General features: G+C 43.9%; 1 protein-coding gene across 1 annotated transcript in view; it reads right to left on the reverse strand.

Annotated features, from left to right (window-relative positions):
- Positions 1 to 305: 305 nt before the first annotated feature.
- Positions 306 to 14,649, reverse strand: part of KCNH5 (potassium voltage-gated channel subfamily H member 5) — a 159,102-nt gene continuing 144,758 nt past the window's right edge. Inside the window, exon 11 of the mRNA XM_057416066.1 lies at positions 306 to 2,162. Coding sequence (XP_057272049.1) covers positions 1,215 to 2,162 — 948 coding nt within the window. The 3' untranslated portion in view covers positions 306 to 1,214. The remainder of the gene's footprint in view (positions 2,163 to 14,649) is intronic.

Below are 14,649 nucleotides of genomic sequence, written 5' to 3' on the forward strand. Positions count from 1 at the left end.
AGGCAAGAGCAGTGGGCAGCACCCTAGGGAGAACTTCATCTCCCAACACACCCACCACTCCCCCACCCAAATATTCTCACCCCGATGCCTTGGACTAAAGCAAATTTCATCTTGACCAGTTACTTTCTCTTGTCCTCAAAGGCAGTTTGCAGACTGACAAACGTCCTCAGTAAAGAGAGTGGAGGGGGATTAACAGCAGCCTTTCAACTTCAGACTTTCAAACCTGCCCACACAGCTGCTGAGGAGCTGAACTACAATTGTTCTGTCCCTTGCTCAGACCTTGTGCAAAATCTTTCTGCAGGGCCAGCTCAACCCTACAAAAATGGGACACCCTAATGAAGATACTGACAGAACCGGACACCATCGCTGAGTGTTGCAAAGAAAATCTGCGTGATTTTACTCTAACAGTTCAGTAAAAATGGCATGAGTAAAAGGAGGCTTCCAAGAAAGTTACCTCCAAACACTCAGGGAGTGCAGCTGAGAGTTTGTGTTAGTTTCATTTTGTTACATAAATCACCATTATTATTCCTTACTTACGATGTTTAAAGAGCAGGCAGATACTTGAAATAAAAGGCTGTGCATGCACAATACCCACATAAATAAATTCCAGTGATCCCCCCAGCACCAGACATGGTGACCTTCCTTGGCCACTGAGCTAAGCCCTCCCTTTTAGGAGGAGTAGGGGAATTTATCACCAACTATACAGTATATTGCAATGGAATGATACAGAAAATAATACTAATTGGAGTCTGAGCTAATTGGAGTTCCTCCACATCATGTTAATCTACTGTTTAACTCGGCAGAAAGTACAGTGAGGAAATAAAAGCTCAATTCACCCAGCCTGAGATCAAAACTGTCATGGCAATATTGGCAGGTTAGACCCTGATTCTTTAAATAGTACATTGCCTTTGTTACACAAAAGTCATTCTTTTATTACATAATAGAGATTATAAATAAATGTAAAGTGTGCATGCAGTCAACTGCATATTATACAAGCAATATCTATGTTAATAATTGTTTCTTTGGCAGGCCAGAATCCAGCTGGACATGCAATATTTACATATCAAAATCCTTGGTGTGTTCAAGTCATATTGGATGCAAGTGAAAATATATATGTATATATATTTACTGTATACACACACACATATATATGTATAAAGGTATATATACACCTCTGCATATATACTGTATACATATATACACATAGGTATATGCTAAAAGTGGATTTCATCTTTTTCTGATTCAGGTGAGGCAGGCCTTGAAACACTAAAAATATCCTGACGGGGTATCTGGAGGGGGTGCTGGGGTGATAAATGAGACGTGGGGGAAGAGATCTGGGGTACGTTCTTTTCAGACAATATTTTTAAAATCTCTGCCACCTGCTTCTCAAGGGCAGCCATCCTACTGCTTAGCAGCTGGATATCTTCTTTGAGTTCATGCTTGACTTCCTGCAACGTGGTTTGTAAGGCCTGCTCAGGAATAGGGTAGAAAGGATACCTAGCATCAGCCTGGATGGGGCTGTGCTCCAGGGGGCTGCGAGTCTCACCAGCTTTATCCAAGCGAAGGTCACTTTTTGTTATTCCACTGTCACAAGAGTCTGTTTTCCTCAGTGGGTTTTTATTTACACCATTCTCTGAGTCAGTGGACTTGGGGTCCTCGGACAGCAACCCCATGGACTCAGCCTTCGTGACATTGTTCCAGTCCTCCTTCTTCTCCTCATGGGTCCCCATTGTGTTCTTCAGTCGAAGCCACCCTTTCCCATTCCCATTTTTCATCCGCATGGGACTGTTTACTTTGAGACATTTTTGGTCTCCATTTCCATTTGGCTTGAGCTCCATCGCATCCCTGTTGTTCTGCTTCACGGCCTCACTGGTTTTCACATAAGCCAGGGATGTCTGGATGGGGGTGATCTGAGACACAGTAACCACATTGGTGCCTGTGATGGAGGCCCCATTCTGCACGCTCCGGCTTTCCACCTGAAGTTGATTCCTTTCTGGGTCGATGTGGGTTGAGCCTTGATTACGCATTTCCTTTTGCTGTTTGAATTTCTGGAAGAGTTTCCGCACGGGGTGATCCACAGGGATGCTCAGCGTCACCTCGTTCTTCTGGCGCAGGCGCTCCTCTTCTTCTTTCTTGACATCACTGATCTTCCGGAAGATGATCTATGGGGGATAAACCCATAACAGATTCAGTACTCAAAGGACATCACATAGGGAAAACACTGGGACAGAGGGAAACAGTACTGAGATAAGAGCCATTTCTCCTTCCTTTCTATATTCAGTTCTTGCAGTGAATTCAAATGAGGCTGATCAAGACATAGTAACCTCAGATATATGCCACTGCATAGATAGGTTACATATATATACACATATACTTTTTTAAAAGTGTAGATCAAAAGTAGGTTTCACCTTTATTTTTGATGCAGAAGATAGAGCCTTGAAGAACTAAAAATATTCTGACACCAAGAGAAGGAAAGAAACTGAATAAAGAGAAGAAAGCAAACAAGCAAGAACCTAAATAACATGATACCTACCTACCCATTACTCATTCATACCTGCTCCATCGCTGTCTTTAGTACAGCTCAAAAGGAAACACCAATTCAGTGGAAACTACACAGCTGTAAGTTTAATCGACATACATACCCTTCCAGAGACTGGAAAATCCAAATGTGCTCAATATTTTTTAGCTTTGCTTATCACTAGTTTTCTAGGAGTGGCTAGAGGGTGCAATTAGGTTCCCCATGTGCTATGTTGAGTGGCTTCATATAGCAACACAAGCATTTCCTGGAGTGTTTATATGTCTAATATGTGTGGGTGTACTGGAAGCATCATGAAGAAGAACCATAGCAAGGATGTGTGGTTTCAAAACCCAGCAATAACCACTGTTTTTTGACACTATGCCATTTAATACTGCTGTTATTTCACCTTGCAGCATCTCTCGGGCCTCTATAGAAAAAAGGAATGTAAGCCTCAAGCTGTAGAAAGGTCCAGAGAATAAAAACTTTTCTGATGATTTTATGCACATTACTTACATGATTTTTTTGCTTTGTTTTGTTATTGTTTATCCAGTTTTCTTGAATATGAGACTGAGGCAGGATAGGGAAACTCTTGGTCTCTGTGTGAGGAAACTAAAATGAAAAGTAGCGCATGCAAATGCAAATATGGTCTGTGTAGGGACAGTGTTGGTAAGAAAGCCCCTGCAATATGCAAACAAAACTGTGACTGTCAGCTGTAGGTTCTGAAGTATCCACTCGAATATCCATATTTCAGTATCTATTTACTTCTTATAAAAAGGCCTCTCACACCTGCCCATATTTGCAAAGAAGTAATTGCTTTCAAGCCTCAGATCTTCAGAAGTCGGCAAAGGAGTGCCATGATGGCTACAGCTCCTTCTCTGCATGAATCTGGGATGAGCTGGACTTCAAAGCTTCATTAGAGAGCTTTCAAATGCAGTAAATATATACTTGTGTACTGCAGCTGCTTATAATAATTTGGAAAGTTAACATGTTTATTAGAAGCCCAGATTAAAAAAAAAACCAACAAAACCAATGAGACAGAAACATGGAAGATACTTTCATCTGACTCCTCTGACCTAGATGCAGCAACGCATACACTCATTTGGAAGCTCCCCTTCATTAGCACCTACCCTCATGGAGCAATTCTCTCCCTCAGACAAGCCACTGGGGACAGCAAATAAATGCAAGAGAAGTTGCCCTTGATGCAAAAATAAGTAATTGCATTTAATTGAAGCCAAACTGTCTAAATGAAGATTTGGAAAGTGTGTTGTGTTGTTTGGTCTGTGCCTTTGTTTCCCTGGGGGGCAGTGTGGTACCTCTGGCAGATGATGCAAAACCAAAAGCAATGAGGTACACGGATGTGTCCCAAAGCTGTGTCTCACAGAAGATGGCTGGTTCCTCTGTTGCTCTCCCTGTTGGACTGTGCTGCTCTGCCCCGTGTTGTGCCAGGCCAGAATGACTAGGTCCCTGAAGATGTCTGGTGTGGGAGAAACATCCTTGACCCCATGTTTCACTGCTCTCTGTCCATGACCCTGTTTCACAGCTTGAGCACCCTCCTCTCTGCATCCAGCTTGTGCCTGGCGGGTGGTGGGGAGAGGCAGTTGGGGATGCTGCAAGGCTGGCAGCTGCCTGCAGCCTGGCAGGGACTTGCAGCGCTTCTGTGACCAGTGCAGCACAGAACGTGTGGTTGGAAGAGGGACTTTGAGATCTTCTTGTCCTGCCAGCTGTTTATAAAGACCAGACCGACAAAAAAAAAAAACAAACAAAACCCAATCCCCCAAACCAAAATAGCACCAGGTTTTGATTCCTCTCCAAAAACTTGCACTTCACCAAAAACTACCCCATCTCCCTTTTTTGCCCCCACCCTATTCCTGCTCTTTCTTTTCTCCCTTTTCTCCTCTCAGTTCAAAACACCTCCAGCCAAAGGTTATCTCTCTGCATGGAATATAATTACCCATCACAGCTGCTGCTGCCTTCTGTAGAAGAAAAGCCAGGACTTCGCTAATTTGACACTGCCTGTGCCTCATACTCCTGGAGCGGGCTCTTCTGGAAGCCTGGAAATCACTGTAGGTTTTTTGCCCCAGAACAACTTGGCCAGATGTGACTCAATGAGCAAAGCCTAGTGGCACAGGGGTCTGAACTCAGGCGCTGCCATGCCTCAGCATGGTGCAAATGCCCTGCGGAAGGCTGAACATGTCCCTGCTGCAGGGACAGGCAGTCAAGGTGACAAACAGCATCAGATCTACAGTGCAAATCTGCTCCAGCTGAGTGAGACCATGGCCACAGGAACCTCTCAGTCAAAGGATTTCTCCCTCTTCATACCCATGCAGTGGAGAAGACACACTCCCAAAGTCCTCCTGTCACCTCCACAGGAGAAGATATTCCTTCAGTCTCTTGTAGGATGCAGGCAGGAGCCTGTCAGAGCTCTTCAATCTATCCTTTCCTTTTTCTCTGCTTGGGTTAGAAAGTGCTACATCCTAGAATGACTGTGGGCAGCTCCTTTGAAGAAGCAAGCTTGCTACACTCTGAATCAGCATGGAAAATGCCCAGGGACTCAGAAATCCAGGTGTTAGCTGGGTGTCAAGAATTCAGGACCGATCTATACTGGTGGAGCTGTATTTCCAAGGGAGCAAAGGTGGGATGATGCAAAGGTCTGTGCCTATGCTCCCCTTGGCTTTCTCATGTAACATGAATGTGTTTACATCTTGGTTTTCAGTCTGAAATGCATAACCAAGCAGACCCTCATATCCCAGCTGATACTGTGAGATTACGGCACTTGGGGTCTTGGTCCTCAGTCACCCACTGAACTACTCTGTCACCACAAAGAAACCATTTCACCCCTGTGTCACCCCATGGAGACTGTCCCCTCTTCAGGACACTGTCCTCTCTTCAGGACACCCACCTCAACCAAGGGAATATATATAAAGAACTGGGAGAAAAAAATAAGATGTGAATTGTAACAGTAACTGTGCATTCAGCACATCTCAAGGGGTAAAGAGCCATACCCTGGTCTCATGGCAAGTGCTAAATTCATTAATGTGATGGAGATTCTGTGATTTCCTTTACAGATGGGATTGTGAAAGACTACCTCATGTGACACAAATCCTGTCTCATGAGACCAGGTTTCTGTTTTTCTTGCTTTTAATGCATTTATTTTGGGAAGGAAAAAGAATGCAGGTGGTGTTAATTGTTGAGCTGGTGAAGGTTAAGTGGAAGTTAACTGATGGCCAGCCCTGGGAACTGAAGTATTTGGGTTATCTACAAGGCAGGCACAGAGGAGACAGCAGCAACTTGAGATTCTCCATTTGATCTTAACCCCAACTTCTTTTCCTCCCCTCTGTACCCTGAGGTAACTCGCCACAAGTGTGAATTCAGCCCACCACCACTTCTAAAGAGGGACCTTACCAAAAGTACAGACAATGGGTACATTACTGCTGTAGCAGCTTCTGTGAGGTGTCAGCTTGTATAAGTGAACCCAAAGCCAAGTGCAGACGAGGGCAGCAGGAATGAGAGGTCAGGGAGCCAGCTGAAGGCTGAGACACACAGAAGTTCTCCCATCTCCTACTGAAGTAATCAACAAAGCTGTGGCCTTTCCAGACACTTTGAAATGCACCCCTTGTCTGTTATCTTTTTTGCATCAGTATGTGAAAATCATCCCTCTGTGACCTTACTCCCTTCACAAAGTTCTTTCAATAAGAGACTCCTAGGAATGCATGTTAATGGATTAAAGGACTGACAGAAGTCTTGAAGAATTACAGTAAGTTCATAAAAGTGGCAAATATTTGATTAGAGATCATCCTGTCCCATTTCCTAGAACAACCCATGCTGTTAATGGTGTTCAATACATGCCCGTCCCTCACCACAGACATTCACAGAAATGCATAACAAGACGTATACCGAAAGGGCACACAGTTGTCATGGTGATGAATAGAGCAGGTGTGCACTGAGCCATCAACGTAAAGATTTTCACGGTGACTAATAAGCTTTGGGTGCCCAAGCTGTGGCATCCTACAAATGTGGCTGCTGGTCTGGGGATGATGGAGCCCTGCAGAACTGGCCTGTCCTAGCAGAACTAGCCTGGCTCAGCTCATTGGACGTTTCTGCAGCACCAAAAACTGGAACAGAAAGCAAACACAACATTTTAGTCCCCACAGCTACAGACATCTATGTAGGGCACAAGGAGGAGCCCTGTCATAACGCTGGACTGGAGCCACAATCAGTAACCACCAGGTCACACTCACTGCACAGGATAGGCAGATGTGGTGGTGATCACCTCTCAAGAATTTGCTCCAGGGGTAACTATCTTGCCTGTATTAATGTCTTAGTAGAAGCTCCATCTCCCTTCTGGCTACTCTCAATCCAATGGGTTTGCCCAGATTCCTGTATTTTTGTTCCCATTTAATACAGGTACATCCTAGAAGGCACCTTAATACATAGGTCCTTCTATATAGGTCCTTTTTTGGAAATATGACAGCTGTCTTCAGTTGCCTTCTTGGCCTGAAATGATTCAAGGCAAATCCTTCCCACAAGCTTAGCTAAAGCTGGCAAATGGAACTTAATGGTTGTGGTGATATAAACAATATCAGACAAATAATGCAATCACATATACCTCATTCTGTTCAGAAATAGTGCTAAAGATCCCCCAACAAATACAACTGAAAATAACAGAAATCTTAATGCATGCTCGGGCTGTACAATATAGAACAAATTTTGTAAAGATATTTGCAAAAAATACTATTAATTTTCACCTCTCAGAGTGCACTGTAGAAAAGTAATTGCCAGTTTTCTTATGCTAATGAGGGAGGTGAATTTGTGTCAGATCCAGGATTTAGACACAGGATACCCCAACCCATGCAGTACTCAGGCAGATGTGCTATTTTCCTGCTTTCAAGAACAATCTACAAAATACATCCAATTTTGAGAGCACAGACACCCAGAAGAGAGTTCACCTACGAAGCCTGTGTCTGCATCTAAATTAATCCTCCAGGACACCTGCACAGTCAAGAGAGGTAAAGGCACTTGGAGGGTGTGAGTCATTTCACCTGCAGCTAGATGTTAAAACAAGTTAGACGAGCTGTATCCAGAAATGCCTGTTTGTCGCCTGTGTCTACACAGGGGGCTTTGTACGTGTTGCTTGGCTGCAGACATCCTCCACATGATGGTGGGTAAGAAGCATCCAAACCCCTGACTACAGCAGTGCAAATATCAGGGTTTGGTGCAGTTAGTGTATGAAGCCTTCCTATAAAGCTTTTCTCTGTGTATGTATGTGTGTGTACTACACCCTTCCACTGATGCTATTTTTATCCCCCCCAACATACTGGGGTATTGCCAGTTCCCAACTGGGATGCACTTCCCACCCAGCCTCAGAGACCAGCCAGTCCTTCCAGATAAACACTTATTTTAAAAGCTGCAGAGGGAGGACGAATGACAACTGCACAGAAGACCATGCCAGGCTGGTGGGTCCAAGTGAGAGCTTGTGAAAAAACAGACATTTTTGCCTGCACAAAGCAATCAGATCAACTACTAATAGGAAAGGCAAAGCCTTCCTGTTCCCTCCATGCTTCTGAGGAAAAGCCTCCAGCAGCTGGTGGGAACTGAGCTGGTCTCTCCATAGCTCCTAGGAAATTGAAGCCCACCTGGGATGGCTTTGGCTGCTCCTGTACAACTACCCTTTTGCACTGCAAATCTCAACCCAATCCCAGATATTGAAGACAGATCCCACTCAGATCTAACACACTGCTGGCACCGTGCATTGCTAAGGACTGTCATCACCAGCAAACCCTTCCTTGGCCTTTGTTTCGATGTGCTCAGGTAAGTCTAGGGTACTTCTGCCCTCAGTCCTTGAGGACTAGTCCTCTCTAGGAGCCGTCAATGTCAAAACAGGGCATATCTGGGACCCTCTTTTTTGATATTCTGAAAACTAGGCCAGTCAAGCCCAATTTCTCACGTGTAATCTTTGATAAACACCCTTGCTCCAAAGCCAAAATGTTTTTTAATTCTAGGCAGGTCACAGCGAATGTGATTCACTATTAACACTTGATGTTAAAATGTTTTAAAATCTTATTTTTTCAGCTTTTTTTTTAATAACTAAGACTTTAACAAATCTTCCTTTTTATTTACATGAATTTTATTTACATGAATGTGCTCATATTTAAAATTATAAACTATTGGAAGACCAGACAGAAATTAATAAATGAAAAGATTGCCTCACACAAGCCTTTCTGTGTGCAATTAAGCAAAACTGAAGCCATGGTGCCTGGGCTAGAAGAGCTGTGAAATGCAGTTCAGTGAAGGGCCATGGGATAACTGTATTTGTCTTTCATCTGAAAGTCCAGCCCGTTAGTATCATGGTGAGCTAGAGAAACCCAAACTGCTGGTGTTAATGCAAACCTTCCTTTGGGATGGATGGATATAAGAAGCTGCTGCCACACACTGTGGATGGACTCACTGTGTCTGGACTTGGTTCCCTGTCTTGAAAACCTGTTTTCATTTCAGGTTTACTGCCCTTCCAAACCAGAAAGGGTGACGGCAACGTCCCTCACAAGATGCACTTCCAGCCCTTAACCCCAAGGGAGAGTTTGGAGTAATGCCTCCTCCTAGGTCAGGGCATGGCAAGGAGGTAGGAGCAGACAACTAGGATTGGAAGACCAAGCCAGCAAGACCAGCAAACACCAGCAAAGGGCCAGCAAGGAGCATTGGTTCTAACCCAGCTTCTGTTAACAGCTCATGCATGACAGCAGCCTCCGATCACAGTGTCCTGCACTGGCAGGAATCTCTGCAACTGAGAAGCATGGTCAGAAACCCTCTACCCAATATGACAGTGACAAGAAACCTGGCAGAAACAGAAAGGAACTGAAAGCACAAAAAAGACTGAAGCCAAGGTGCCTCTTTCCAAATGCAAACTGCATTTAGGCTGCTTCACCTAATATACTCTTGTAAATCTCCACATCCTCTTAGCTCACTTCATTAATCTGAACTAAGAATGCACAATAGATGACCTGAAACGATGGCTTTATTGTTCTTCTGCTCTGTACACTCCTCAGATAAACTTCCTTTGATGTGAAATTCAGCCTCAAAAACAAATTGTTCTAACAACTGCTTTAATTACTCTCCAGTAAATTCTCTTTAATCTTCCTGTCCCAGGAACCTTTTTCTGTTAAACCATTCCTCCATCTGTGTGTGAGAAAGGAATCGCTGTCCTTGGCTGTGCAGTGAAAATGACTGATTGCTGAGCAATTAGTTCATCTCTGGGATAGGAATGTTTCACTAAACAGTCTTTCATGCTGGATTTTGGAGAAAAAGAAGATTTTTGTAGGTTAGTCTGCTGACTGGTTGAAAGAAACAGTAAATAACAGTCTTACTGCAAATTTCCATTGATCCTGACTTCACAGACACAGTAGCATGCAAAAGCAAAAGCTTGCTACCAAGCACATTTTAATTTTGCTTTGGAGAAACTGTATTCATGTAGTTTCCTCCTAAGCAATTACAGAATTGACTTGTAAGCGATGTGGAGATTTCCAATCCAAGTAACAAAGTCATTTCAAGGAAAGTAGAATTAAGTTCATGATGTTGAAAAAGCCCTTTTAAGGGAGATTTAATGGCATTTTATTTGCAAGAAAGGAGTTAATCCTTTCATCATTACTTAATAAAGATCTGTGTTCCCCAAATTGCTCATCTAAAGAAAGAAGGGGGCATGTAGGGAGGGAGAGACCCTTCAGAAGAACCCAACAACAATCAATAACTGATTTCACAGAGCCCAGAACTTCCATCACAGAATCACAGAATCCCAGGGGTTGGAAGGGACCTCAAAAGATCATCTAGTCCAACCCCCCTGACAGAGCAGGGTAACCTAGAGTACATCACACAGGAACTTGTCCAGGTGGGCCTTGAATATCTCCAATGTAGGAGACTCCACAAACCCCCTGGGCAACCTGTTCCAGTGCTCTGTCACTCTCACAGTAAAGAAATTTTTCCTGATGTTCACATGGAACCTCCTATGCTCCAGTTTACCTTCTTAAGCTTGCTCTGTTTTAGAAATTGGTTACTGTAGGTCAAATTTTAATCTGGTTCCATTTGTGTTTGCAATCAATCTGCACAGCACTCAACTACTCTTGCAGGGAGACATCTGTGCATGCTGACAGTCAATTAGGCTGATCTGCATTTGTGAACAAGCATGCATATAAAGAAGAGAGTGGTTGAAAGTTTGCCCCATCTACTTCATACTTAGTATGGATCTGAAAGCATTCTGGTTTAGTTTAAATCATGTCTGAAGAAGAAAGAGAAGGGAAGCAGGCAGAGATCCAAGTCACATTTGTCACATCCCAAGAGCATCATGGCCCAACACAGAACCAGGCTGGGATTCAGGAGAATGAATTATTTTGCTGGCCTGACCTTTGGCCGAGTGCAAATCATACTGTGTCTTTACGTCTCCATCTCTCCCTGTGTAAGACAGGATAATAACACTGCCCTAATTTCTCAAATTAATAGGAAATCTCTATCATTGTTAACTATTTACAACCAAGGGACTAGGATCCATGGCTGATAGCAGAGACAGGTCACTGGTTTATCCTGTTGCCAAAATCAAGAAAGTTTATTAAAAAAGCAGCCATAAAGAAAATACACATAGGTGTTCTCAGGATTTGAACTCAAGATTAAAGGCCTAAGGCACTGCTGCACCTCTAGGGCAACGCACAAGGGATGTAAAATGCTACACAAAGTCCTTTCCTGATGCTCTAATACATCAGTCAAACCTTGATTAAGGGTAGCATTGACACCTACCTTTCAAGAAAGGATCAGTCAAACAGCTCAGCTTGAGTGATAGGCACTGATTTCTCAAATGCTGTGATTACATGTTTAACTAACTATGTGCGGAGCTAAGGAGTCAGGTTTCTCAAAGAAATGCCAAAGCCTCTTACTCTATTTGCACAATTGCACACATTTACACCAATCACAAGAGCAATTTTTGAGAGCAGCTCAGTCTCCTGACTCAGAAGCTCTTCTGTTCTTCCAGTTGCACAGGCCTGAGCACCTCCTGCCCATACATTCAGTACTTACAGATGCCTCCCTCTTTTTGTACCTCAGGGGAAAACAATGCATGGATTTTCTGCTGCTGCCAGCTTAGCTGTTAGATGCCCGTTGGGCTCTGTATTTCTGTGTTTCTTCTTGGAAAGGGATGCTGAAAGAGGACACTGTGCATCTTTGGAAGTGGGGAGACTTGCCATGGTTTTTAAACAAGATTCTGGAATTGAAACTTACCACTTCTTTTGCTGCTTTGCCTTCACGATTTTCTTTTTATTTTGCTTTAACAAAACAGCAGATGCTTTACTACGTGTCTTACCATGCAGAATGGCCAGATTCAGTATAGTATTTCTCCAATACTATCAAAGACAGCAAAACACACTTGCCACATACAAAATTATTTAAAACAATAAACCAGAAAGGCTACTTCATTTATGAATTCAAGGTATTTTTCAACCAGGGTCTATTGCTTGTTGGCCAAGTTTAGGGTCAGTCCATTGCAGAGAAGAGTATTAGTCTTTGTGGCCTCAGGAGAGACTGAACTGTGGACCGTGATCCAAAGAGATACAATCCCTCCCACGTGGCTTCTGTCATAACTGGGGGCAATGAAAGCTAGCTTTAGGGTTGATAGAAACAAAATCCTCTTCAGGACCCTAAATCCTACACTGGACTCAATACAAAGACTAAATTGGACCCAGAAGCTGAAATTCTTTCTTGAATCAAAACCTAATTTGTTTTCTGTACACAATACAGAGATGGCTAAGCAATGGGAAACTGAGCAGAGAGCAATGGGAACTGTTGCAGCCTAACTATTACAGAGTAGTGTCTCATTGGGACCCTTTTTCCCCCTCACTGGTTGTTTGTCCACTTTGGGATTTAAACTCACACATTCCTTTTACTCTGTAACAGCTCTCCCATGTAAACAAGTCTAGCCTGGGTTGGTCATCTGGTAGGTGAGCAAAAGAAAAGTTTCCTCCTGCTTACTGCCTCCTTCTACCAATCTCTCCTTCTTGCAGATGTACTCTTGATGAAGATCATCATGTATTCATCTACCCTTCGCCTTTTCTTCCTTACAGATGAAGTTATTAGAGGGAGCAAAGGGCTTCCAGATTTCTCATACTTCTTTGCCTGGCACTAAGGCAGAGAGGAGAGCAGATTTCTAACACTCTCACTGGACTTTCTTTCCTTGATCTTACAGATGTTTCTTCCTCTGTATAGCACAGAGCTCTTGAAAGAAGGGAAGCTGAGGTACCAGCAGAGACCATGGTAGATTTCCAGACCCTGGAAAAGAGAAGCCCTACAGAAGGCTAAAAAGCCAAGCTCAATAGACCCAAGATCTTTCATTGGATAGAATCATAGAATCATAGAATAGTTAGGGTTGGAAAGGACCTTAAGATCATCTAGTTCCAACCCCCCTGCCATGGGCAGGGACACCTCCCACTAAACCATGTCACCCAAGACTCCATCCAACCTGGCCTTTAACACTGCCAGGGATGGAGCATTCACAACTTCCCTGGACAACCCATTCCAGTACTTCACCACCCTTACAGTAAAGAATTTCCTCCTTATATCCAATCTAAACCTCCCCTGTTTAAGTTTGAACCCATTACCCCTTGTCCAATCACTATAGTCCCTAATGAAGGGTCACTTCCCAGCATCCCTGTAGCCCCTCTTCAGATACAAGGCCCTCCTCTGGACTTGTTCCAACAGTTCCATGTCCTTTTTATGTTGAGGACACCAGAACTGCACACAATAATCCAAGTGAGGTCTCACAAGAGCAGAGTAGAGGGGCAGGATCACCTCCTTCGACCTGCTGGTCACGCTCCTTTTGATGCAGCCCAGGATATGGTTGGCTTTCTGGGACAGCTCCTGTTCATTTTCTCATCAACCAACACCCCAAGTCCTTCTCCGCAGGGCTGCTCTGAATCTCTTCTCTGCCCAACCTGTAGCTGTGCCTGGGATTGCTGCAATCCAGGTGTAGAACCTTGCACTTGTCATGGTTAAACTTCATAAGGTTGGCATTAGCCCACCTCACAAGCGTGTCAAGGTCCCTCTGGATGGCATTCCTTCCTTCCAGCATATCAACTGAACCACACAGCTTGGTGTCATTGGCAAACTTGCTGAGGGCACTGTCCATGTCACTGACAAAGATGTTGAACAAGACAGGTTCCAACACCGATCCCTGAGGGGATTTTGGCAGGCACAGAAGTGAGACTGACTGGCCTGCATGTGGAGGAGAATCCTAGCAAAGAAGGCCTTCATCCACCACAACAAAACCATCCCATTTTAGAACTCCACATTGATGTAAATAGTTGGTGACACATACCAAGTGATACACTGAGATCATGTTGCCACCACCAATCCTGCAGGCACATCAACATGAGGTATCCTAGGGCTCAAGAGTTGAAGGGAGCTTCCCATTGCCTTGTACCCCAGCTGTGGGGTGATGTGCTTTCTGCAATACGATGCACCTTCAGCAGGACAGTTTCCAACTAGATCATGCAGGCTTGGTCCTTGCAACCTTGTACTGGTCATTGGATCAATATCTGCTATTGGCACTGGCTTAATGAAACGTCAGTAAGCAGTAGGGTGAATTCATTCCAGCTTTGCGGTGGTACAGATGAGTTTCAGTCTGTGCATTTTATTACAGATCATTAAAAAAACAAAACTCCTCAAAGAATCCAACCTTCGCTTTGCCCAGTGCAGTATCTCCTATTAGTGACATGCTTTTCAGCATAAATAAGGAAAGTTCAAAGCCTCCAGATGACAGCAGGGTGGTTTAAACTTGGGACAGACTGCAGAAATGATGCATTTTGGGATGGTGAAAAATGCCAAAAGACTTCTCAAGCTGCTTTTCATCCTGATTTAACTCAAAACAGAATCTATCATTCTTCTTTCCCTTTTCTTTATTAGTCTTCCAGGTGGGCAATGAGGACATCTCTTCAAGAAGACTGAGGGGACTCAAGAAGGACTTCAGGGCCTTGGGGTGACTAGTTCAGGGTTTGGGAGCCCAAGCAGTGCTCTTGTCCTTCCTGCCAGTCACAATCAGTGACAATGGTTACATCAGAAAAATCTCACTAATTAATTCCTGGCTCTGCGGCTGCTCAGAATTTTGG

Source organism: Pezoporus wallicus, unplaced genomic scaffold (genome assembly GCF_028554395.1).
Source record: "Pezoporus wallicus isolate ANWC-B61680 ecotype Strahan unplaced genomic scaffold, APGP_CSIRO_Pwel_v1 scaffold_2146, whole genome shotgun sequence".
Taxonomy (NCBI): Eukaryota; Metazoa; Chordata; class Aves; order Psittaciformes; family Psittacidae; genus Pezoporus; species Pezoporus wallicus.